Source organism: Tupaia chinensis, unplaced genomic scaffold (assembly GCF_000334495.1).
Source record: "Tupaia chinensis unplaced genomic scaffold, TupChi_1.0 Scaffold145717_1, whole genome shotgun sequence".
Taxonomy (NCBI): Eukaryota; Metazoa; Chordata; class Mammalia; order Scandentia; family Tupaiidae; genus Tupaia; species Tupaia belangeri.
Window position 1 is genome coordinate 1,042,143 of NW_006205575.1, and position 26,472 is coordinate 1,068,614.

At 38.1% G+C, this 26,472-nt stretch overlaps 1 protein-coding gene across 3 annotated transcripts in view; it reads left to right on the forward strand.

Annotated features, from left to right (window-relative positions):
* TNPO1 (transportin 1) overlaps positions 1-26,472 on the forward strand; it is a 104,816-nt gene that overhangs the window by 9,800 nt on the left and 68,544 nt on the right. Inside the window, exons 1-2 of one of the 3 annotated variants that reach the window (XM_006168348.3) lie at positions 26,038-26,164; positions 26,298-26,411. In XM_006168348.3, coding sequence (XP_006168410.1) covers positions 26,307-26,411 — 105 coding nt within the window. In that variant the 5' untranslated portion in view covers positions 26,038-26,164; positions 26,298-26,306. Of the gene's footprint in view, positions 1-26,037; positions 26,165-26,297; positions 26,412-26,472 lie in introns of those variants that run through there. The other 2 variants (XM_014584138.2, XM_006168347.3) reach the window with 2 other exon arrangements.

Here is a 26,472-nt window from a genome sequence, read left to right on the forward strand (position 1 = left end):
CTCAATAAAAAAAAAAAAAAAAAAAAAAAAAAGTGTTTATTGGGACCAGCAGGTAGCATGGTGGTTAAAGGCACTGGACTCCCACATGACCAACCGCAGTTTGAGTCCCTGACCTGGTGGCTTGCTTTCTCACTTTCCCTCTCTCTGTCTATCTCTTATCAGATAATAATAATAATAGTAATAGTAATAAAATAAGATAAAATAAAATAATTATTTTTTTTAAATATGAGTTTATTTTACTATAAAAATTTTGAAATTCGTGCATACTGTTTTCATAACACGTATTTTTCATGAACTTTTTGAAGGCTCCTTGTATATTTTACCTGGGTTCACCAAGTTTTAACATTCTGCTACTTCTATTTGCTCTTCCCCTACCCCCATAGACACTATTAATTTTTTTGATCATTTGAGTGGAGGCTACATACATCTTTGCCCCCTTTACCCCTTAACACTTTAATGTGTATATTCTAAGAGCCATGATGTTTTCTTATGAAATCATGTACACTAGCAAATTCAGAAAATTAAGTGTTTTTGTTTCTTTTTTTAAGATAAAGTCTTGCTATGTTGCTGTCCTTCTGCCTTAGCCTCCTGAGTTTCTGGGGACTATAGGTGTGTGTTACCAGGCCTAACTTTTTGGATGGGCCAGGAATGGAACCCAGTGCTCTCCTGTGGCCTCAGCCTGCAGCATAAACTGGCATATGCTACTTTGGCTGAGTCAGAATATTTTGTTTTTACATCCTATATTACAAAGTTGTCAGTTGTCCTATTACCATCCATTACAGCATGTTTTTTTCCATTACTAGTATGTAATGCAGTTCAGGGTTTTAGTTGTCATGTCTTTTTAGACAGGGGGTACTTTCTTATAATAGGACTTTACCATTTTATCCTCATGACAACCCTTTGAGAGCCAACTGCTGGTCCCGTGATATAGGTACTATTAATTATCTCATTTTATTCATCATAGACTAATTATTCTTTCCATGACTAATAAGTGGCAGAGCCAAAACTCAAAGTCAAGAAGAGGGACTCCAGAGTTTGTACTTGTAAGCATTATACTATAGTGCCTCTCACGTAGTACCTGGAAAAATCTAAAATTCCTTATTGAAGTGGACATGTAAGTCAAATATATAAATCAGAGATAATGACCCTATGTCAGAAGGATAATTTTTTAAATTTCTAGGCCCATAACTCACTTCATAATGGTGGATCCACTTAATACATCACCCCAGTAAGCATTAGGACAGAGAAAGAGCAAGAAAAGTGAAGACATTTAAACTTTGTGTGTAAAGTTTATCAGATTTTGGCATACATGATACGTTTTTATAGTATTAGTACTGATTGTTAGAAAGGTAAAATACTTAGATTACTTATTTTGTGATAGGGTTGAATTGGTAGTATGGTCTAAAGAGTTCTGGCTGGTGTTTCTAAGAGTTCATTTCAGCTTATAAAATATTGCTTGTCAAACCTTTATTATGAGCCTTAAGTTAACATTGAAGAGTGAACCACTGAAACTATAGGTATTTCAGAACAGAAATTAGAATGCTCCATTGGATTTTGAGTTCAATAATGTTTTACAGTTTCTTTTCCCTCCCCAATGAGAGCATGCACCCTATGGTGGGGAAAGAGAGAAAGAGGGTGAAAAGGAAAATGAGAAATCACCCCATAGTAGGGATAACCCTTGTCCTCCATTCTCCTCTCGGAATTTTGTACATGCACATGAGCCTGGCTGGATTTTTAAACCCACAGGTCTGGGGCTCAAACAGCTGTCGGCCATTAGGGATTCCATGCCTTAAGCACTGCGCCACCTGCTGGTTCCTATTTTACAGGTTTCTGTCACACCATTTTGAAGAGATAATGAGTCTTTAAAGACTTCTGTTGAATAGAAACCCAAATTATGATGAAAAGTTTTTCTATAACATTTTTAACTATTGTTCTTGTGTTGGATGTAACATCTATAGACAGTAACCTAAGGCTGGCATAATCCTGTGCCCTTTAGCAGGAGCCTAAGAATTTGTTGAAAGGATCAAGAGACATACCACTTTCACTTGGGTAACCTGGGAGTCCCAGGTTGAATAACTGAGATGATTACAAGTTTTCCTGAAGTCTAGGAGGGGCTTAGAAAAATTCAGTAGCAAGTATAAAGAAGTCTGGGTTTTGTATGTAGAGTATGGTTAGTTTCATTATTTATAGTCAACTAAGTGCTTTACTTCTAGAAGCTGAAAGGAACTCTTTAGTTGCTTTCTAGCTGAGGAAATCAGTGAGTCTAAGTGATTTGTTTGAAGCTAAGGGCCCATTGTAATTTTGTGGGGGCATTAGGGCAGTCAGCCTGTCCCTGAGGGTCTTTTAAGTTCTCTGTGCCCTGAAGAACCAGAAGAAAATCAGAAAGAAGGGAAGAGTGTCAGAGATCTAAGGGTCTAGTACAAAAAACTGCAGTTCCTTCTCCTCCACCTCTATTCAGGATTTTGGGCACACAGGCCTTTGTGTTTTTCAAGTCACCAGGTCCAGAACTTGAACAGCACAGTCAACCATGTGGGAATCCAGCTGCCTTAACCATCCCGCCACAGGTTGGCCAGGTATAGTAATTTAGTCTTTAATGTAGGAATTTCATGGAGAAGCTTAAGGGACAGTACAGATAAAAGGATGAGGCATAAAAAGAAAAAGGTTCTGGGAACCAGCAGTTAGCGTAATGGCTATGTCGCTGGACTCCCATGTAGTTGACTGTGGTTCGCGTCCCGGACCTGGTGGCTCAAAACTCACGCTGGGCGCGTGTGCGTGCGGGCCCAAGATCCCGAGAGGAGAATGGAGAAGGGATTGTGGCGTGACCATCCCCCCTGGGGGGGTGATTTATCACTTTCTGTCTCTATGTCTCTCTCTGTCTGGCAAGCGCACGCGCGCTATAGTGAAAATCTCTCAAAAAAAAAAGAAAAGAAGAAAAAGGTTCTAATAAAAATTCTAGCTTTATTTTAACTTTACATCCTAGTGAGCAAGAGGCTTTCTTTATGTATTAGTACATGCAATGTCAGGCAATTTCTATTTATAAAACAGAATATACAAATTCTTACGCTATTGAAACTCTAGTAGAGTTTAAATTGCTTAACAACCAAAGCAAAATTATGATTTCATGTAAAATCATCACTTTCTGATTCGGAGGACTACAGATCTGAATATATCGAGTGTTTTTGAGTCAGATTCATCAAATGCCTAACCACGTATCCGGTTATTTCATTTAAATTTAATTTCATCTAGTAATTTAAGAAATAATAGAAATTTTCTAGTTAATCTCTCTTATTCCAGATGTTTATTTTATTTCTAATTTCTAGCTGTAAACTCCTGCATATGCAAGTACCTAATAAATACTTACTAATCTAATGTCTGGAGTTTCTTTCTTCTATTCTAATAAAAATGTATAATCAAAAATTGGGGATTATATATTTTATTAAGTGTAAAATAATGGATTTGTGGCTTCATGAAACTTTTTTTAATCAAAATATCATTTCATATGACTTAAGAGAAAGATTTACTCTCTGTGTCCCCAGTCCTACTCCAAGAAAACTATGTAGGAAAAGTTTATTTCAGAATAAATGCCTGTATGGTCCTTCGTAAGAATCAGTTTAGTGTATTGCAAATAAAGTGTGCTTTTGAGGCAGTTTGTTACACTCCTCTGTCTAATGTGTGTGGACATGGATGGTGTTAGAACTGAATCACTGATTTTAAGTAATTTGCAAACATACACTTTCTTTCCAGCTTTCTTATTTATTATATTAACTTCTTTAGGCAGGAAAATTAAGATGATGATGAAAATTAGATCACTGATGATTCTAACATAATTTTTTTTTTTAGTTTGCCACAGGGCATATACACTTGAGAGAGAGGGAGAGAACTTCCCCCCACCAATGGAGAGTGGTCACACTTAAATTCCTTCTGTTTTATCTCTCCCTCCTTTCTAGATTTTAGGCATGTACACTCATGAGCCCATTGTATTTTTCCTGCTGTGGGTTCCAGGACTCAAACTACACTTTCAGCCACATGGGATCCAGCTGCCTTAACCATCAGGCCATTGGCTGGCCCAATTCTTACATAATTCTTAAGTCTTAAAGTTTGCATTTGCTGTTTTCTAAAGGTCTTAAATTTAAATTACTTGAAATGATTTTATGAATTATTTTCTTCAAAGAAAATTAAAACATTATCTGAAACAAATGATTGATTAGCAAGATGAAAAGTACTAGACACCAGACTTTTTCAGTTCAGTGTATGCTAAAGGACAAATTTAAATGATTTATGATATATGCCCATTTATTTAATTTAGATTTCTTTCTATCATAGTGATCTTATCATGTATCAGTATGTAGCTTTTTACTTAAAATATTTATAGTTATGATTATTGAGAACATTTGTAGAACTGATTAGTTCAGAAGTCTCAAGAACCATTGTAGAAGAATTAGTAGAATTTTCTAAGCTATATTTATTTTTATTTGCTTTTGGCTTTTATATCATGGAAGGTTCCCCCCCCCCTTAATTCTTCTAGTATTTACTATATGGGCTACTTACTGACTTTTTGTTGTTGTTGTTGTTTGGGTTTTTTTGGAGAGGTTTTTTGCTATAGGGCACGTGCACTCGCCAGAAAGACAGAGACAGAAAGTGAGAAATCACCCCCTGGGGGGGGATGGTCACACCACAATCCGTTCTCCATTTTGCACACACATGCGCCTAGTGTCAGTTCAAGCTGCTGGGTCCAGGAGTCAAACCATGGTCAACTACATGGGAGTCCAGCAGTATAGCCATTACCCCAACTGCTGGTCCTGACTTTTTTTTTTTTTTGGAGAGGTTTTTGCTATAGGGCGCATGGGCTCACCAGAAAGTCAGACAGAGAGACAGAGAGACAGAAAACAAGAAATCACCTCCCGGGGGGATGGCCACACCATAATCCCATCTCCTCCATTCTTCTCTCAGGATCTTGGGCACGCACGCACACGTACCCACCATGAGTTTAAGCCACTGGGTCCGTGACTGGAACCGTGGTCGACTACATGGGAGTCCAGTGACATAGGCATTACATTAACTGCTGGTCCCGGTCCTGAAATTTTTAAAAAAATTGCTAGGGGGTATCTATGCTGGGATGTTAGTAGGGAGAAAGTACCACCACCCTCCCGTGGGATATGGTCATGTGGCATTTCCTTCTCCATCTCTTCGTCCTGTCTGGATTTGGGGCATGAATATGCATCCAATAGGTTTTTCAAGCTTCTGGGGCCAGGAGTTGAACTCTGATCAGCCATTGTGAATCTGCTTTCCCCAGCCACTAATCTATGGAGCTAGCCCTATTGACTTTTTTTTTTTTTTTTTACATGATACTTCCAGAATTACACATCAGTGTTTTCAAATATTAGGAAATTCATGAAAGATCCTTGCAATATTATTTCTTTCACTATTAAATAAAGTTTGGGAATGTGCTCTTTTAAGTCTCATAGTAGTTTCTGTATATTTTTTAGTATTCTGCAGCATTTAAATAAGTTTTAGTATTAATTTATTATGATTACATTATTGAAAATTATTTCTGTATGTGTAAAATATTAAAGCAGTAATCGAGGTATAGAATTTATAGTAACTTCCATTAAGTAAAATTAAACTTTGTTATTTAATAGGCATGATGGCCTTTCTCTCAGACTAGGTCTTGTGAACTATAAGACAACTTTTCTAGCAGCCAGCAAGTGGTATGGTGGTTGAGGCACTGGACTCCCACATGCTGACTATAGTTCACGTCTGGACCTGGTAGCTTGCTTTCTCACTTCCCTTCTCTTTCTCTCTGTCTTTCTTTGGTGAGTACATTTGCCCGATAGCAAACTGAAAATAACAATAATAATAATGATAAGTAAAATTTTTTGAAGGAAATTAAGTCCATTAAAATAATCTTTTTTAAAAAAAGATCTTTTCAGTTGTATTTATTGTGCTTTGCAAGAGCTGAATCAGTTTTTTCCCATTACTGTAAAGATTTCTTTATTTTCAATAGTCATAACATTTTGTTCTCATTTTAATGACATAATCTGGGAATAAAAGTTACTTCAAGTACATGCATTTTCTAGGTAACTAAAACTTAGTCCTTTTAGTACCATACCCTTTAAGCATTTTCCCAAAAATCTTTCTAAACTAAAAGCAAAAAAAGGGAGGGGGAAGCAGTGTAATTTAAGCTTCTTGATGACTCAGTCATCATTATGAATAGTAAGCATTGTACCATGAAATAGTAACATTCTCTGGGGTCTTTACCCTGTGCCTTGTATTACAAACAATTATACTGTTGGAAGATTTTATTATTTTCATTACAAAGATTTTATAACCACAATGTTGAAAAAATTTTAAAGAGAAAGGAAGAAAGGACTCACAATACTAACACCTAATGCACTGATAACTTTTATGATTTCCTTCCAGTCTTTTTCACTTAATTGTTTTTATTACATATATTTTTACTTATTTGTAACTATATATACTCTCCATATTACTTTTCATTTTTTATGTGTAAACACTTTTCCATGTTGTTATAGAAATTAGCTGTCATTTTTTGATGGTTGCATAATCTCTCCTCAGTTGCTTGACTGTAGTGTTATTTAATACCCAGATATTTATTGTTGCCATTAGAACTAATCTTAGGATAAAATGTTTGAGAATAACACCTTTTTTTTCTATATTTAGGATTCTTAGGATACAGTCTCAGAAGTGTAATCATGAAAGCAAAAAGTATAAAAACAAATATGGCTCCTGGTAGAGATTGCTGAATTGATTTATAGTAGATTTGGGTTAGTTTCATGCTGCCAGTTAATTCATCGGATCCTCAGCAGCATAGAATATTATCATTATAAACTTATCTTTGCTAATTAAACTAAAAACATTACTTTGTTATTGCATTTATTGATTACTAGTAAGGTTCAACATTTTCCCTTGTTTGTTTAATGTTATTTCCTTTTGTGAATTTTCTTTGCTGTGCTGTCTATTGGTTCTAAATTAGTTTTCCAGGTAAGTAAAGTTATTAATGTATTGCCATCTTGTTGGAACATCTAATTTTGTATTGCTGTAATATGCTAGGCTCCCTTTTATGTTTGTTTAAATAAAGCATGTTTATCCACCATATTTATAAACAATAGTACCTCCTGGGCATACCTAAGAGATCTTGTTGGTTCTTTGAGATACCAAGTCTTGAGAAGCAAGTACTACCTGAAAGCTAGCATTGTAGTGAGGGTAAATTTGCGTTGTCCCTCTGGTATGAAGTGTCAATAAAATGAATACTGTGAGGTCTTTTTTCCCTTGAGGCATCAGTGATAGTGGTTGCCAGTGTTTAGAACCAAAGTAGTGTTACTTGAATAAAAAAGAAAGAGAAGGGTTAGAAGTAGAGGGGAAGAGAGTGCTGTTGTCTGTGAAGAGGTTGCACACCTGCTTTAGTCTTGGTTGGCTCTCTCTTCCCACTCAGTTTGCTCTCCACTCACCTGGGTATGTTGATTATACTAGGTACCTCCCGGAGATTTCCATGTCAGCTTTCAAACTTTATACTGGTCTGAGGAAATGAATTCCCATAATAGACAGCCATCTTCATTGTACCAACCCTAGAGAACTCCATGAAAAAGTTTAGTTCCTTATGCTTAATGGAATACCATTTAGGGGGTAGTTTGTCATAATGAATACTGTTTATAATCATGTAATATATATTAGGTGTCTTCAAAAGTCCACAGAAAATGTGAATTATTAAAAAACCTGTGCACATGGGGCCAGCTGGTGGCACAAAGGTTTAGGGGGCTGGATTCCACATGGCCTATTGTGTAGTTCAAGTTCCAGACTCAGCAGCTTGGAAAACAAAATCCTGAGAGAAAAGTGGAGGAAAAGGGATTGTGGCACAGGCATCTTCCCTGGGGAGGTAGGTGTTGGGGGGAGGTTTCTCACTTTCCCACTCCCTCTCTCTCTGTCTCTCTCAAGTGAGCTCATGTGCCCTTTAGCAAAAAGTGAAGTGAACAAACTGCATGAGTTTCAAAATTTTCTGCCTCAAAATAAACTTATATTTTAATTCCATTTTTCCATGGACTTTTTAAAAAGAAGCCTCATATGTATAATCAAGAAAGATGTATTTAAATTGCTATCTAATATTCTTATTCTGATTGAACTATTCAGTTTATTTTAAGTCATTAACAGTTTAGTCATAGAAAACCATCAGTAAGCAAGGCAGTTCCCAGAAGCAGTTACTCTCACTCATGGACCATGTGATCTTTTACTTACCTATTCCACACATCTCTGTGCTGGTCTGTTCTCTCTGCTAGCTTAGAAGTTCTGTCCCTTTATGTTTTGCCTTACATAAGGAATCTAATCATGACCACCTACCTATTACATCCTGGCCTGTAGCTTTTGCTTTCAAAATGGTAAATTATCTTAGTACTTCCTGCTCATATTTCTGAGAAGAGAAATTCAATCGATTTAGCTCATCTTTTGTGCCAGGATTCATCACAAGGAGGGTCAGGTGCCAGACCCTGGTTTAATCAACTGTATTTTAAAAAGGTGGTCACAAAGTATAAACTTTACCATTAGGACCTTTTCTTAGACATGGACTATAGGCTGTCTAGTTCCCTTTAGAAGAAGCCCTTGATATAACTGATAGTCATTTATCAGCAAATCAGTTAACTATGCAAAAACAAAGGGGAGGGAACCTCATAAGATATAACTGGATGATCTGTTTTTAGAAAATAAAAATATTCTGCCTCCTAATTTGCAATATTATTGATTTCTAGGTCTTGGTTTTCCTGGTTTTTTAAATAAGAGGATTGAATAGATGTTTAGAGCTCTATTCATTCTGAAGATTAGATGCTATGATTGACCTTCTCTAATTAAAGTTTAGATTTATAAAAATTACAATTTCATGGGATAAATGGGGTGAATGGTAATAACATAATATTCAATTGCCTGATAATTCAGTGTTTCTGTTTGCAAGACTACAGTAGGCCCTTAAACTAAAGGTTGAGTTTTAAGGTATATGTCTATAAACTAAATGCCTTCTTCTTTTTTTTTTTTAAAGAATTATTTTATTTTATTTTATTTATTCATTTATTTACTTTAATTTGACCAGAGAGAGAGAGAGAGAAAGTGAGAAAGCAAGCCACCAGGTCCAGGACTTGAACTGTGGTCGCCCATGTGGGAGTGTCCAGCACCTTAACCACCATGCCACCTGCTGGTCCCAACTAAATGCCTTCTTAATATGTAGCATAAATTAGGATTAGCCTTTGTATCCAGTATAGTCTTAGATTTCCTTACTATCTCACATTTCATTCTAGACTTTTTTTTTTTTTTTTGAAGAGGTTTTTGCTATAGAGTGCTTGTGCTTGCCAGAGAGACAAAATGTGAGAAATCACCCCCCAGGGGTATGGCCATGCCACAATCCCTTCTCCACCATTCTCTCAGGACCTTGGGCACACACGCGCCCTGCATGAGTTTAAGCCACTGGGTCCGGGACTTGAACTATGGTCGACTACATGGGAGTCCAACGACATAGCCATTATGCCAACTGCTGGCCCCCATTCTCGTTTTTTTTTTTTTTGTTGTTGTTGTTGTTGTTGTTTTTTGAGAGGTTTTTGCTATAGGGCGCGTGCGCTCACCAGACAGAGAGAGAAAGAAAGCGAGAAAATCACCCCCCAGGGGGGATGGCCACGCCGCAATCCCTTCTCCTCCACCCTCCTCTCAAGATCTTGGGCACGCATGCACATGCACCTGGCGTGAGTTTAAGCCACCAGTTCCGGGACTCAAACCGTGGTTGACTACATGGGAGTCCAGCGACATAGCCATTAAGCTAACTGCTGTTCCCCCCATTTTAGTTTTTATATTCATTATTTTTTTTAAATGTCTCAATATATATTTTCATTGTTTCTTTGTCATAATAACAGAAAAACATGCATTAACCCTCACAGAATGTATGCTGTTGTTTTTTTTTTGTACTTTTAGTTGTATGATATCATCTGTTATGATGTTATTTCTTTCTAATTTTTTTTTTCACTTTTTGGACCATCTCTGCAAAATCGTTTTGTGAGATTTTTTTCCTTTATTTATGTACTGTGATGACTACCTTCAATCAACTATTTAGTTTTTATACATATACTCTTGCAGACAGATTAAATTCATCTTTAAAAAATATTTTTTTATTAATTGCCTCAGGGCACATGCACTCATCAGAATGAGACAGAGAGAAAGTACCCACCCCAGTGGTCATTCTGCAGTTCTTTTTCCTCCATTGCTACATCTCATCAGGATTTGGGGCACACACGACTGGTATGATTTGCATGCCCCTGGGTCTGGGATTTGAACTACAGTTGGTCATGATGATTGCCCATGTTTTCATTAATTGACTATCATGTCCTTATCACCATTCATCCCACTTATCCCATGAAATTAACAGTATAACTCTGATTTTCTGTGTGCAGAACTTAATTGCTGTGCTGTAGGACCAGCACAATTAAATTCATATCTGATTTAATATTCTTTACTTGATTTCATTTCATTTCTCCTCTCCTTTTATCCCTCAAATGTTTCTTTTTTGATATTTTTATATCTTTAGAATGTCACCTGTTTTAGTCTGTTTCTGCTGTCATAAAAATTCTTTAGACTCGGTAATATATAAATAGAGTAATAGAAACTTTTTTCTCACAGTTCTGAAGGCTAGGAATTCCAACAGACTGTGTGTCTGGTAAAAACTCACTCTTGCTTCACCGTCTTACCTGCCTCATCCCAACATGGAAAAATTAGGAATGCTGTGTCCTCACATAGAGGAATGGGAGCAGAAGAGCTATCTCTCAAGCCTTTGTATAAGGGGTTCATGGGGGCTGTCATGACCTTTCATCTTCTAGAGGTGAGGTGCCTTAATACTATCGCTTTGGGGATTTAAGTTTTCAACATGAATTTTGGAAGGATACAGATTCAACTCATTCTATCACCTCATTTAAATGAAAAGTTATGCAGCCCATTTTTATTGCATGTTCTTTGATCACACAAACATAGTCTAAGTAATCTTCATCTGGTGGTATGAACTTCACCCGTGAATTCAGGTTTTGTTGATTATTTTAGTGAAGGGAATAAACATTAAGTATCTAGTGGTATGACACTTTGCATTCTCATCTAATCTTATCAATCTCATTTATAGATATGATTCAGAAAGTCGAGCAATTTTCCTAAAAAAAACAAAGTCAGTAATTGAGAGAACTGGGATTTGAACCTATGTAGCTATAGTGTCAAAATTTATACTTTCTCTACTCAGTCTTACTGTTTACCAGCAACAAGTATATAGAACAGTATTCAGCTCATGAACTAAACATGTAAAAATTTATTTTCTCTCATAAATGCGTTTCTTGTGTTTGCTATCTCATACTTGAAACCTGACCAATGGTGCCCCTGTTCTGTGATGAACTTTAGATGAACAAATTAAAAGCTTAAAGCTAATGATGATCAGCCTACTAATTGCTGTCTTTTTTTTTTTAAGAATTCTTTATTTATTATTATTTTAATTTGTGTAGGGCATATGCACTCACCAGAGAGAGACACAGAAAGAGAGAGGGAAAGTAAGAAAGCAAGCATCAAGGTCTAGGACTCAAACCATGGTTGGCCATGTGGGAGTCCAGTGCCTCAACCATCATGCCAGCTGCTGGCTCACCACTGTCTTCTAATTTAGCCCTTGCCATTGAGTATAGTATTGTGTTCCTGTTTACACTTATGAAATAGGAAATTGACACATTGTACTTAAGAACAGTTTCAGACATGAATGAAAAATTCCTGAGGCCCTCTGATTTTGGAACTTTAGGAGCAATCTAATGTCAATTAAATAGTATACTTGTATTTATTGAAATGACCTATAATAGATATCCCCTTGTACAATCTAATTTTTTTTTAATTATCAACCCTACAGGTATATCTTACTTTGTAGATGTGTAATGTGGATATTCTTTTACATTGCCAGAGGGTATGTGTGCTCACTAGAGAAAGAGAGAGAGAGAGAGAGAAAGCACCCTCCCAGTGGGGTGAAGTCATGTTGCAGTCCTTTTCCCTCCACTTCGCCATCTTGTCGTGATTTGGGGCATGCATGTACTCACGCCCAGTGTGTTTTCAAGCCACCAAGACTGAGATTTAAAATGCAGTCAACCATGTAGGATCTGGCTCCCAATGTACAGCACTTAACCACTCTGCCGTGGGACAAGCCCAGGATTCTAAAATATTGAACCAGCCCTTTTACTTATACTCTCAAATGTGCTTCACAGGAATATATTTGGCTATTTGCAACATAGCCCTTTTTACCAGCTCCCTAAAGTCATTATGTAGCTATAATCAGTAGCTTACCTAATGGTGACAAATATTTAACCATTTAATGCCAGTGTTTTACTGAGAACTGTCTTAGTCTTGATAGAGTCCTACAGATCTAGCTCCATCTTTCATGAATGCCAACATATAAACAAGCAAATAAATCATCAAACAGGTCATAGTAATGTTACTTTAAGACAAATTACTCTTCCAATTGATTATATTTATATATTTAATGAACTGTGAATTGAAAAAGCAGTTAGGAGGAGTAGAAACATTAGACTAGACCTAGAAAAATATTCTTGCCAACTAAATTCATTTACTCATAAGTGACTTTTAGCAAGTTAGTTAATGTCATTGAGATTTTTTTCCCCATCTCACAAGGTACTTTTGAAAGTTACAATTACAATAGGTAAAATATGAAAGTATAGTCATGTACTTTGCTTAATGACAGGAATATGTACTGTGAAATGTGACATTAAACAATTTTATTTTAGTGTGAACATCGTCGATCGTACTAACATTCATCTAGGTGGTATAGCTTATTGCTCCTTATGGGACCACCCTTGTATATGTGGTCATACATTGACCAAAATGTCATTATGCAGAGCATGACTATAAATTTAAAAATTTTTTTCCTGTTGCATGTACTCATCAAAGACAGAGAAAGGAAGAGAGAAAGCACCCTCCAGTGTGGCATGGTCATACTGCAATCCTTTCTCTATTTACTCATCTCATTGGGATATGGGGCATGCACGCACATATATGTAGTTTTTTCAAACCACTGGAGCTGATATTTGAACTATAGTTGGTCACATAGGATCCAACTCCCTTAACCACTAGGCTGCAGGGACAGCCCTTTTGAAAACTATTATTTTTTTAAAGAATTATTTTTATTTGGCTTTATTTTAAATTTGACCAGAGAGGGACAGAGAGAGAGAGTGAGAAAGCAAGCCACCAGGTTGGAGACTTGAACCGTAGTCAGTCATGTGAGAGTCTAGTGCCTATAACCACACCACCGGCAGGCCCCCACCTTTGAAAATTATTAAACATTGTATTTACTTGAAACTACTTGTCAATGATGAGCTAGCATTCTGAAATGGAATTTACTTTCATAATACTTAGAGAAGAGGGCCTGCTCAATGGCCTTGTGTTTAAGGCAGCCTGATCCCATATGACCAACCCTGTGGTTTGAGTCCCAGATCTGGCAGCTTAAGAAACACTCCAGGCATATATGCATTGTGTGCCCAGAATCCTGAAAGGAGGGAGAAGTGGAAGAAAAGGGATTGTGGCATGACCAGTCCCCATCAGAGGTACTTTCTCTTCTCTTTGTCTTTCTCTGGTAAGCATATGTACCCTCAAGCACACACATATAAAGTAATACTTAGAAAATATTTTTAAATGCCTTTATTCCCTTAAATTTGTGTCACAGAAATGAAAACTATTGAAATCTGGTTGCTGTAGGCAATGGCAGTAGTCCACTGAACTGCTTATAAATACATAACTCTACAGTTCAATGCAGCAATAGATGTCTGGTAAAGCTTATTAATGAATCATATGATACTAAAAGAACCAGAGACCTAATTTACATATTTTGTGTGTATATTTTTTTCATTTGCCAGAAGATGTATGTGCTTGCCAGAGCAAGAGCATGAGAGAGAGGGATAGAGAGAGAAGGCATTCTCGAGTGGGGCCTAGTCATACCACATCCCTTTCCTTCCATCTCTCTATCCTGTCAGGATTTTAAGGACACACATACATGTGCCCAACATGGATTTTAGTCACTGGGACCAGAATTTCAACCACGATTGGCCATGTCTGATCCAGCTTTCTATGCATAGTACTTAAATCACTGAGCTGTAGGCTGGCCCTTATTTTGTATATTTAGATTTTAATGTGTAAGCTTATTATTTAGAAGAGTTTACTTTTAGTTTTATAAATGACTTTTTTGCCATCTGAAGAAGTGGCTATCATTTACAAGATAAATGGATTTGATGCATAAATTTAAATCATAGTTTACAAATCAAGGACCATAATTTTCTAGAATGTTTTAATTTACTGGAACCAAACACTTACATTCTTCCTCTAAAACTTACCTTTTCTCAAGTTTCCATTTATGTCTTAGAACTTCAGTGTAGTTCCTTACTCAGTCTATGTCACTGTTAAATTACAAAGCAAATGAACATTGTATTTACTAGTTTCTGGCACATCTAGACCTGAGTAGTACACATTATTATGACTTTAAACAATATGTTCTTATGTTTTGATTTTTATCAAAGACATTTTTTAAGTGATTAGTAATGTTTCCATATTAAACAGTACAGTCTGCATTCTTTTCCTCTTTCTCCTATTTTGTCTTTTCTAGAACAGCTAGACCACTGGTGCTTGTTAAAGTAAGAAATGATGAAAATTTGCCAGGAACAAATTATTTAGTTAATATAGTGGTTCTTAACTGGCTGTAAGTTCCCAGTGACAATAATGTACAGTCAGGCTTGAGAACCATTGGCTTAAGTTGCTGAAACATGGAGAGTGAAGCCAACTGTGAAGGTTAAGCCTGTTACAGAACTCAACAGGGAGTTAGTGTTTTGAGGATGACAATGATATGACCAAAAGTTAAATATATGGGAGCTGTTATTCCTGTCAGCCTTTTGTTTTGATTAAAGCCGAAGAGTGAACTCTAGAAAGCAAGGTGCAGTTTTCACACCTGAAATGACTCAGTTGAAGAAAATAGACACTCAAGAGAGTGGTTGAATTCTTGGCGATGCATGGAATAGAAAGGACCAGAGAAATATACCCAAGAGTGTATACAGTCTACCAGCCGTTCTGTTAAGGGTTGATCACGTATGTGTGGAGTTGGCAGAATGAGAATAATATTGTAGAGTGGTTCAGTGCACAGGCTCTGGAGTCAGGGACATCTGGGCTTGTGTGCTGGCATCATTCATTACTATCCTTGTGACTTTTGACCTTTGCTTAAATTCTCTTAAGCCTGCTTTTCTTCTGTAAAATGAAGATATTAAGGATAAACACTCATGGAATTAATAGAGATCATGCATTTACAGATCTTAACATAGTAACTGGCACATAAAAGTGTCCCATTAGCTGATAACAAGCTTGTTGTTATTAGGAGGCATAGTCTAGACTTTGGACCCAAACAGACTTTATTTTGAATGCCACTCTGCAACATTCTAACCCTGCGAGCTCCTTAACTTCTCCAAACCTCAGTTAATATAAAAGGGAGTTAATTCCTACCTCATAGTGCTGTTGTCAATTGTTAAACGAACTGAATTATATTAGGTTGTCAAGAAAATCAAGACGTATTTTTCTGGTTTTCTATGAAAAAATGCGTGATGACTTTCCCAACAACTCAGTAGAAAGTACCTGACTATATTCGGTCATCGGAAAAGTTATGATGTATTTTTGCATAGGAAACTAGAAAAATACGTCATGACTTTTTTTTTTTTTTTTTTTGGAGAGGTTTTTGCTACAGGGCACATGTGCTGGGGAGAGAGACAGAAAGCAAGAAATCACGCCCCAGGGGGGATGGCCACGCCACAATCCCTTCTCCATTCTCCTCTCAGGATCTTGGGCACGCACGCACATGTGCCCGCATGAGTATAAGCCATCGGGTCTGACACTCAAATCGCAGTCAAATACATGGAAGTTCAGCGACATAGCCATTATGCTAACTGCTGGTCCCCATCATGACTTTTCTGACAATCCAGTAGATTGAATTTTGAGATCAAGCTTTTCTTTTTATCACTTACTTTGATACCAGACATTTTTTTTTAATGTTTGTTTATAAACCACAGCATTTGAGTAACATGTCCAGTCATCTTTAGAGGTCTTCTTAAATGAATAAGAATATATGTATTTAAAATTTCCTTAATACTTATATTTCATTTCTCATTGTTCTGTTCATAGTTTTAGTTCTTAGTTTGTAGTGCCAGAAACTAAAATTTTGCCTTCCTAGAATAATTCCCCCAAGCAGTAAACTAGATTATTTACCCCATCACTCAATCAAGGATAATTTAAAAGCCATGTGCCCAGCATCATGCAATAGATGCTGTGGTCCCTGCCCGTCTAATCTAGTCGAGCTCATTTCCTCAATTAGCTTGAGCTCAATAGGTAGTTTAGCTCCCACCAACAGCCCTGTTCTCTCTTTTTTTTTTTTTTTTTTTTGAGAGGTTTTTTCGCTATAGGGCGCGTGCGCTCGCCAGACAGACAGAGACATAGAGACAGAAAGCGAGAAATCACCCCCCAGGGGGGATGGTCACGCCGCAATCCCTTCTCCTCCATTCTCCTCTCGGGATCTTGGGCACGTACGCACACGCGCCCGGCGTGAGTTTTAAGCCACCGGGTCCGGGATGCGAACCGCGGTCGACTACGTGGGAGTCCAGCGACATAGCCATTACGCTAACTGCTGGTTCCCCCGCCCTGTTCTCTCTTGATCCATCACTTCTAATACTTTAGAGAGTTTCTTAAAGGGCTTTCCAGTTATACTATTAGCTATAATTTAACAAGCTCATCAACATTTTAATTCTTTGATGTTTTGAAAAACTAATTTTTTTATTACGTTACTAATTAGCTGCTTGTACCGTTTCCTTTCTTTTGCTTCATATCTCAACTTTGGTTCAATTTATCATAAAAGTTTTGTTCAATAATTATTCCCTTTACATAGTATACTCTTTTTAAACCTTTGAGTATCCCTGATTTTTTTTTTCTTCCTAGCTCATCATGGCATTTTTCTGTAAAAAGAAAAAAACAAAAAAAAAAACCAGTATTAGAGACATTTACTATGGCAGACTACATGTCTGATTCACATTCAGAAAATGATTTAGCAAATTTCTTAAGCTGCGTTATGATTTACCTGCTTGTCACACTTACTACCTACTTACAACAAAGGATGCTATAAAGATTGTATTTGGAATGTTTTAACTCATTTACTCAGTGCTATTGAAATATCTCATTTTTTATGATATTTATTATATTTTCAGACTACATACATGCTTTTTAAGATCTATTATAAATTTTGTGCCAGCAAAGTACAGTTTTCACTTTACCTCATCACAGTGGTATCAAATATCTGTTATTTCTTTACTATGCAAATGGTTTTATTTGTGATTAATTTCCCCATTTACAGAAATTAATTATTTTGGAAAAGCTGTATATTAGGGGAGTAGAGACTAGATTGGAACCAAATTAGTTGGATTTGAATTATGACTCTGTCATAACCTTAGGCAAATAACTTCTCTGTGCCTTAATTTACTTATCTGTAAAATGTGGTTAATATCAATGCATCATAAAGTTGTGAGGATTAAGTTAGTAACATATGTAAATGCTTAGAACCATGCCTGGTACTCAAAAAGAAAAATATATATACATATATATAAGCTATCACTATTATTGGCAAAATAATAAATGTGCTTAAATCTTCTATATTTTTTTTAAAGAGGTTTTTGCTATAGGGCGCCTGCGCTCGCCAGACAGAAAGAGAGAGACAGAGAGACAGAAAGCGAGAAATCACCCAGGAGGGATGGCCACACCACAATCCCTTCTCCTCCGTTCTCCTCTCGGGATCTTGGGCACTGTACGCACAAGCCACCAGGTCCAGGAGGCGAACCGCAGTTGACTACGTGGGAATCCAGTGACATAGCCATTATGCTAACTGCTGGTCCCAAATCTTCGATATTTAAATACTAGAATTTTTGGTAGTATCTTGGCTGTCAGTGAAACTTGACTGCCCTTCCCCTGATTCTATTGGAATTCTGTTCTGTGGGCAGATTGGACAGTTGAAATCTGTCTGTTCTTCCTGCCTTCATTGCAGCCTGATTTTTTTTATTTATTTTTTTATTTTACAGAGGGATCATACAATTGTGAGAGAAAGGAGAAAATACCCACCACGGGGCATGGTCACACTGCAATTCCTTATCCTTCATCTCTCCTTTTGGGATTTTGGGCACACTTGCATATGCGCCTGGCCTATTCCAGCCCCCTAGATCTTGGAGTCGAACTGTGCAGTCAGCCATGTGGGACTCAGCTGTCTTAACCACCAGGCCCCAGAGCTGGTTCAGTGTTTTTTGTTTTTGTTTTTGTTTTTTTATAATTTTAATTACAAAAATATAACACGAAAGTTAACATAAAATTGAAGTTGTAGAGCAGAAAGTGAACCTGTTCTCAGTTTCTACTTTGTAGAAGAATTCATCCTTTTTTGGATTTGTATTTAATCATGCCCTTATCAGTTTAAAACTCCCTACAGAAGCTTTCTCTTAGCCTTAAGAAAGTCCAAACTTTCTAACCTGATGTGTAAAGTCCTCCTAGCTTGTCTTCCTCTCACTTTTTTGGTAATTTTTGTTAGATCTCAGATGAAAAGTCACTTCCTCAAGGAAGTCTTTTCCTGACATCCTAGCTGGGTTAACATCATGTCCCCACAGGTCCTTGTATTTGCCTACCATAGTCATCATCCACTGCAGCAATGCTGCCCTCTGGGATTGTCCTAATTACTGGAACATGCTCTTGTCTTTTCTTGGTTGAGGCAAAGGAGTGCTTAAAATTCACCATGAAGCATGTCCTAAGCCCAACTGGTGATTGTCCCACTAGATGATCACATAGGTGAAAAAAGTCTGTTTATAATTTTCAGAGCCAAGAGCCTACCTTAATTTTACATATACACATGACACTTTTCACAGGGTTTTAATGTATAGTGAATGTTCGAAGAACAAAAAAAAAAAAATAATAACACTGGTCCCCTGTGTTATTAAAGGACAGTTGTGCTTTGTTTTGTCTGGAACTTAACCAAGAGTTGTTCACCATTTTGGGAAATCATGTCACTGAAGGCAACATTTATCACATTCATAGTGTTTCACCATATAGTGCAAACAACTAACTGCTTGGTAAATGTTTGTTTGAATTTAATTGAAATTAAAGAGGAAAAAACGGGAGGAGGGAGCATTTTTCTCTTTCTTGTCAGAATATATTTTTCTCTTTTCCTTTGTACTTCATTATATATTTAGTGGTATCTGTCTCTCTCATTAAATGAGAACTTTATGGGGACAAGAACCATGTTTTACTTACCTTCGATCTCCAGTGCTCACCAAGCATATGGTACTTGCTCAACTTAATATTATTGACTTAATAGCGATAATGGTAGTTTTAATTTACAAATATTTATTGAATCAGAAATTGCTAGGCAAAAAGATGAAAAGATACTGTCTCTGCTCTTTTTATTTTTTCTTAGAGGTTTTTGCTATGGGGTGCTTGCCCTTGCCAGACAGACAGAGAGAGACATAGAGACAGAAATCAAGAAATCACCCCCTGGGGTGGATGGCCACGCCGCAATCCCTTCTCCATTCTCCTCTTGGGATCTTGGTTGGGCACGCACGCACATGCGCCCAGCGTGAGTTTAAGCCTCCAGGTCCGGGACTCGAACCACGGTCGATTACATGGGAGTCCAGCGACATAGCCATTATGCTAACTGCTGGTCCCCTGTCTTTGTTCTTAAGAAACACTATCTATTGATAAAACAGACCTGGGTACAATTTGACCGTTTCTAGAATAGAAATGGCTGTAAACTATAGATCTGTAATGACAAAAACAGTTTTGCGGGAAGATCCTGGAATAATGTCACAGAAGAGAAATAGTATCCAGTATCAATCATAGTACCAAAGAAGACTCTCCATAAACATTTGATAATTCCCTATATGAGGGTAGCTCTAAAGAGTGAGGAGCAGATAGCATAATGGTTATGTCACTGGACTCACATGTAGTCGACCGCGGTTCGAGTTCTAGACCCGGCAGGCTTGTGCATGTGTGCCCCAAATCCCTGAAAGGAGAATATAGGAGAAGGGATTGAGGCATAGCCACCCCCCAGGGGAGTGGGTGGGTGAGTGATTTCTTGCTTTCTGTCTCTGTCTCTCTCTGGGGAGCACACAAACTCTATAGCAGAAATCTGTCTTTAAAAAAAAAAAAAAGAAAAGAAAGAGTGAGGAGGGGTTTGCCATGGGGTCATGTTTTTAAAAAAGCATTTGTGGGGACCAGCAGTTAGCCTTATGGCTATGTCGCTGGACTCCCACATAGCTGACCGTGGTTTGCGTCCCAGACCCGGTGGCTTAAAACTCACGCCGGGTACGGGTGCGTGCGTGCCCAAGATCCCGAGAGGAGAATGGAGGAGAAGGGATTGCGGCATGGCCATCTCCCCGAGGGGTGATTTCTCGCTTTCTGTCTGTCTGTCGGTCTGTCTGTCCTTCTGGCGAGTGCACACGTCCTATAGCGAAAACCTCTCCAAAAAAAGAAAGTTGGAAGCTGAGTCATAGAAGCTAAAGCTGTCCCAAGGGGATGGACCCGGTCATGAAGAGCCTTCTTCCATGAAAAGAAGTTAGATTTTTTTTTTATCTCACAGATGTAGAAAACTATTGATTTAGCTATTAAAACTACTATTTCTCAAATCATACTGTGTGTTAGGTACCTATAATCCTGATAGAGTTGGTATCTTCTCCTTTTATAGTTGGGAAGCTGAGGCTTAGAGGGATTTATTCATTTGTTCAGGTTTTCACAGCTAGTAAGTGGAAGAACTAGGGTTCAGCCTTGGGTTAGTTAAGTCCACACCTCTTGACTTCTTTTAAAAATTGTTTTACAGCCCCTCCAGCAGAAAAGAAGCAAACTATTTTTACTTTTTTCAACCAGTCTGGCTTCTTCATGTCACATTCATTCTCGGTTATAGCAAATTGAAGTTTTTTTAATGTAAATTTAAATTAATTCATGACTCATAAATAAGTTTAGTTTTCTTGAAGGTCCAAAATAGTATTACAGTAACTTACCTCTTGAAGGCTACTTTTTTTTTCTTTTTTTTAAGGTTTTTCTACAGGGTGCATACACTCACTGGAGAGAGACAGAGACAGTGAGAGAGAAAGTGAGAAATCACCATCCCCTTTCCCCAGGGACGGCCACACCTCAATTCCTTCTCCTCCTGGGATTTTGGGCATGACCCACACATGATTTTTAACTCTAACTGCCATCCACCATGTGATACCTTAACCACCCACCATGCAACCTGCCAGCCCTGCAGGCTACTTTTTATTGTGGTGAGATCTTCTATCTTCAAATAACTGTCTTTTGTTTTCCTGAAATACCTTTTTTGGTTACCATTGATTGTCATGTGCTAATTAATTCTGCATGATTTGTGTATTCTACAGGAGAAAAGCTTAAAGTACTATTCTTCTTTTTGAGATATTTAGATCTGAGTCCTCAGCATGTAAAAACAGTGCCCAAAATAGTAATTATATTATAAATTCAATAAACAAAATCCAATGTTAATCTAAGTGTTCTATTTAATTTCTATTTAAATAAACTATTTCTATCTCAATAATAATCCTGGTGTGCTTGGTTATCTTGAAATACTCCAGGTACTCCCTAATTACTCCCTAATTGACCATGCATTGCTCTAGCTGCCCGGGGTGGATTCACATCCCAACGCCATCCCCTCCATCTTCCTCTTCTTGGGATTTTGGTCATGCGCACACACATGCCTAGTGTGTTTTTCAAGCTGTTGGGTCCGGAACTCTAACCATGCATTTGACCTTGTGGGATTTAGCTGCCTCAGCCACCATGACACCAGCTGCCAAATTGTTTCTAATTTTAATGGCTATTGAAAGCATGGTGGCTAAGCCTGTTGGCATAATCTGTTTCTTTTTTCTTTTTTTTAAATTTTTTTTAGGATTATTTATTTAATTTTATTTACTCATTCATTTATTTTAATTTGACCAGAGAGAGACACAGAGAAAGAGAGAGGAGAGTGAGAAAGCAAGCTGCCAGGTCCAGGACTCAAACCATGATCAACCATATGGGAGTGTCCAGCACCTTAACCACCATGCCACCTGCTGGTCCCAGCACAATCTGCTTCAAAGAGAACTGCGGTGCCACATGCCCAACCACGGGTTTGGATCCCCACATCAGTCTGAAAAATATGCCCAAGATCCTGACAGTCTGGAGGGCTGTGGGAAGGAGAGTGCAGTATGATGAGACTTGGTTGAGGGTACCTCCCCCCTACCTTGTGCATGTGCATTATATAATCATGAATAAAAAACCTTACAAAATCATGTTTTTACATTCTGAAGATGGATGGTGGTAATGGTTGCCCGACAATGAGAACTTACTTAAGGTCACTGAATTGTAAGCCTAAGATGGCTAAAATGGGGCCAGCAGGTGGAGCAATTAAGGGTGCTAGACTCCCACATGGCTGACCACGGTTTGAGTCCCGGACCTGGCAACTTGTTTTCTCACTCTCCCTTTCTCTTTCTCACTCTGCCCCTCTCTGGTCAAATTAAAATAAATAAATAATGAAGTTCAATAAAAAAATTCTTTTTAAAAAAAGATGGCTAAAATGGTAAGTTTTATGTATGTGCAGTTTACAACAATTTAAAGAAAGATGTCCTATAGAAGTTCAAGGTAGTCTGAGATTTCTAATCAAGCAATTATGATTTATATTTATATTTTTGAGAGTCGTTTACTACAAATAATTGAGAAAGGAATAGGGAGTACCTGTCATATCATCATGGGCTAATTAAATGAAATATTCTTAATACTAAACTCTTTGAAAAGAAAAAGAATCTGGTTTGAGATCAGGGATAAAGAAGGAAGCCTGGTAATGACTCAGTATCCTCAAGATAGATGTGATGATGAACATTCCTATCAGACTTGCCTGCTATTGGTCCCTGGCTTTAATTTTTTGTTCAGAAGGGTAGATAAGGGTTTAAGTGGGCTATCAATATCACTTGAACAAGTAGGTTGTGCATGGTAGTAGCTCCAGTTCATAAAGCTCAGGCTTTTAGGTTCCCAGCCTCTACTACTATCAGGAAATTAAATTGTCAACCATTAGCTTCACAAAAATTAAAAAGAATGCACTGGTGAAGATGACGGGAAACATATTGTTGGTAAATGTGAATTGCATACCTTTTGGGAAAGTAATTTGGTAATAACTGTTAGAAATTTATGAATGCCCATACCTTTTGGCCTAATAATCCCATTATGTTGCCACTATTGTATAGGGATATTAATACAAGAATTTTTTTTTTTTGCTGTGTTGTGCATAGTGGCAAAAAAATTAAGTGTACTCTAGAAGCCAGTTAGGAAATGGTTGAACAAATTATGCTCTATCCATTCTAGAGACCAATATACATCTATAAAAAAGTGAGTTAAATCTACATGTATTGGCCTGGAATGATGGCCATACAATATTATATGTAAAAAGGTTGTAGAGTTAATATTAGTGTAGTATGGAATATGGTCTAGAAAAGAAAAAGGAAGGGACCAGCAGTTAGCATAATGGCTATGTCGCTGGACTCCCATGTAGTTGACCACGGTTGGAGTCCCGGACCCAGTGGCTTAAACTCACGCCAGGTGTGTCTGTGTGCATGCCCAAGATCTCGAGAGAAAAGTGGAGGAGAAGGGATTGCAGCGTGGCCATCCCCCCGGGGGGGGGGGTGATTTCTCACTTTCTGTCTCTCTGTCTCTCTCTGTCTTTCTGGCGAGCACAGGCGCCCTATAGCAAAAACCATTCCCGAAAGGAAAACTATGTGTGTTTAGGAATAGAGAAAGGTGTACAAAGATTCACATTAGACTGTTAAAAGTGATTGTCGTGGATAAATAACCTCAGAGGTTGGAATGAAGTGATTTTCCTTATCCAACTGTTGTTGGATTTATTATAATAATACGGCTTTGTCACAAGTTTTGAAGTTAAAAAGGAAAACAAGGTGGAGAAATGTACAGTTAGGAAATTATACTGGGGATTGCTTTGAGGAGGATTGATGACTGGAAATAGGCACAAGAGACAACTCTTGGTGATACCTGTCTTGAGTAGGGTCTTGGTTACACAGATGTGTTTACTTTGTAAAAATCCATCCAGTTACATGCTTATACTTAGTATAATCATACTAAGTGTTTATATCAAGTGAAAGTTTATAAAAAAAATTATGGCACAGCCATACAATGGAAACGTTTTTTAAAAATATTTTCAATAAATATTTAACTATATGTGAAGTCAGGCAAGAAAAAGAACAATCCTGTTATTATAATGTGTACTGTACATACCAACACACAGAATGAAGTCTGGAGCAGAAATAGTATAACATCAATGGGTGTTATGTCCAGATAGTGGTGGTTTTTGTGTTGGGGGCTTTGGTTCATTTAAGTAAAAAACAATTTATTGGTTTAGGTCATTTAGGAAGTCAACAGAAGGTCGTATGCAGTTAGATCATAAGTTTTTAAGCAGAAAATAAGGTTGACTAGGAGAGATGAAAAGGCATTAAAAAAAAAGTTGGGGCCAGCAGGTGGTGGTGTGACGGGGTTAAGGGCTGGACTCCCACATGGCAGATCTGGCAGCTTGAAAATCACTCTGGGTGAGCCTGTGTGTGTGCCCAAAATACCAGGAGGAGAAGGGACTGTGACATGGCCATTGCCCCTTGGGGAGGGTGGATTTCTCACTTTCCCCCTCACTGTCTCTGTCTCCCGTGCACCCTATGGCAAAAACCTAAAAAAAGAGGAAAGAAAAATAAAGTTAATAGGTATGGTAAAGTTGGGTATTTTTTTTTAACCCCTATAGAGAAGGACCTACTAATTTCAGCTGTCAACCCATCATGCAGTAGCAATAGTCATATTAAAATCCTCTCCAGGTGGCGTAGTGGTTACCTCACTGGACTCCCCTATGACCAACTGTGGTTCGAGTCCCTGCCCAGCTTGAAAATCATGCCGAGCCTCTGTGTGCATGCCCAATATCCCAGGAAGAGTAATGGAGAGGAAGGGATTGTGGTGTGTCTGTCTCCCCTAGGGGATGATTTCTCACTTTCCCTCTCACTATCTCTCTCTCTCCCATGAGCTGCACACGCCCTATGGCAAAAACCTAAAAAAAAAAAAAAAAAATACAACTCTCCTTTATCAACCTGTTTGGCTTTTACAAATAATTCATGCTTGCTACTTAAGTTGTGGTGGTGGTGTTCAAGCATTTAGTTTTACTAAAACCGTATCACTTATAATAATAGTTCAGTTGCTGCTGCAATTGGCTGTAGTTTATGAAACCTCATTCTTCCAGTTTTCACTGATTAACTAGTAATTTGCTTGGGTCTTTTTTCACCTCGGTTGCCACATGGGGGCAAATAATAACCTCATGAGGTTGCAGTGAGAGTCAAGAAAATATGTGTGAAAATACTTTAGTAGAATTAACTACCAGTTGTAAAATTACATTATTTTTGTTTTTCTTTCACCCAAAGTTGTGGAGTGTAGTTATTTAATAAAAGCACCAAAGTTGAAGTTTATTAAAGAATATAATTTTTGTAGTCAAGTTCTGCAAATGGTTCATTTAATGACTTTTGAAGTATAGGTTACGATTTGCAATGCATCATTAATATTTTACACTATTCATATTTAGTGCTTTACATAGCAAATTGAAATGTGAACATTTGTATTGCTTTTCATTTATTGTTGAGCTGTCAGGGAAGTTATCAGACTCCCCTCCCCCACTTCAATTACTGTTTATTTTTGCATCATGTTTACTTAAAATAACTAGTAACCCAAATCAGATGTTAGGTGTTTCTCAGAGGTTTTGATAAGGACTTTACTTACGATTAGCCTTTAAGCCAGTAGTAATCTGGACAGAATTAGAGTAGGGTTGGGTTTGAGGAAACTGCGCGGCACTAGGACCCAGGGGGCTCCCGCGAGCGGATCTTGGGGCCAGATTGCAAATTCGCGGTGACTCAGTCTGGTCGGCTCCTTGCGCTCGGCGGCCGCGGCGGCAGCAGCAGACGTTGGCGGCCGAGCTGCTAGGGGCAGTTCCGCCGGGTTTTACCGTCCAAGACTTCCTTCGGGGCACCCCAGGCAGGTCCGAGGCGTCTGGGGAGCGCTGGGGTTGTTGAGGCGGGGAGGAGGGGGCATCTTGACGCGGGAATCCCCCGGGCCTGTGCACAAGGAGTAACATTTGCTCCTTCTCTTCCTGTGTCTGGCTTTATTTGCAGCAAACCAAGATGGAGTATGAGTGGAAACCTGACGAGCAAGGGCTTCAGCAAATCCTGCAGCTGCTGAAGGAGTCCCAGTCCCCAGACACCACCATTCAGAGAACGGTGCAACAAGTATCCTTCCGAGGCCTGGCCGCCGCCCGCGCAGCTCGCCCGGCGCGGCGGGCAGGCTCCT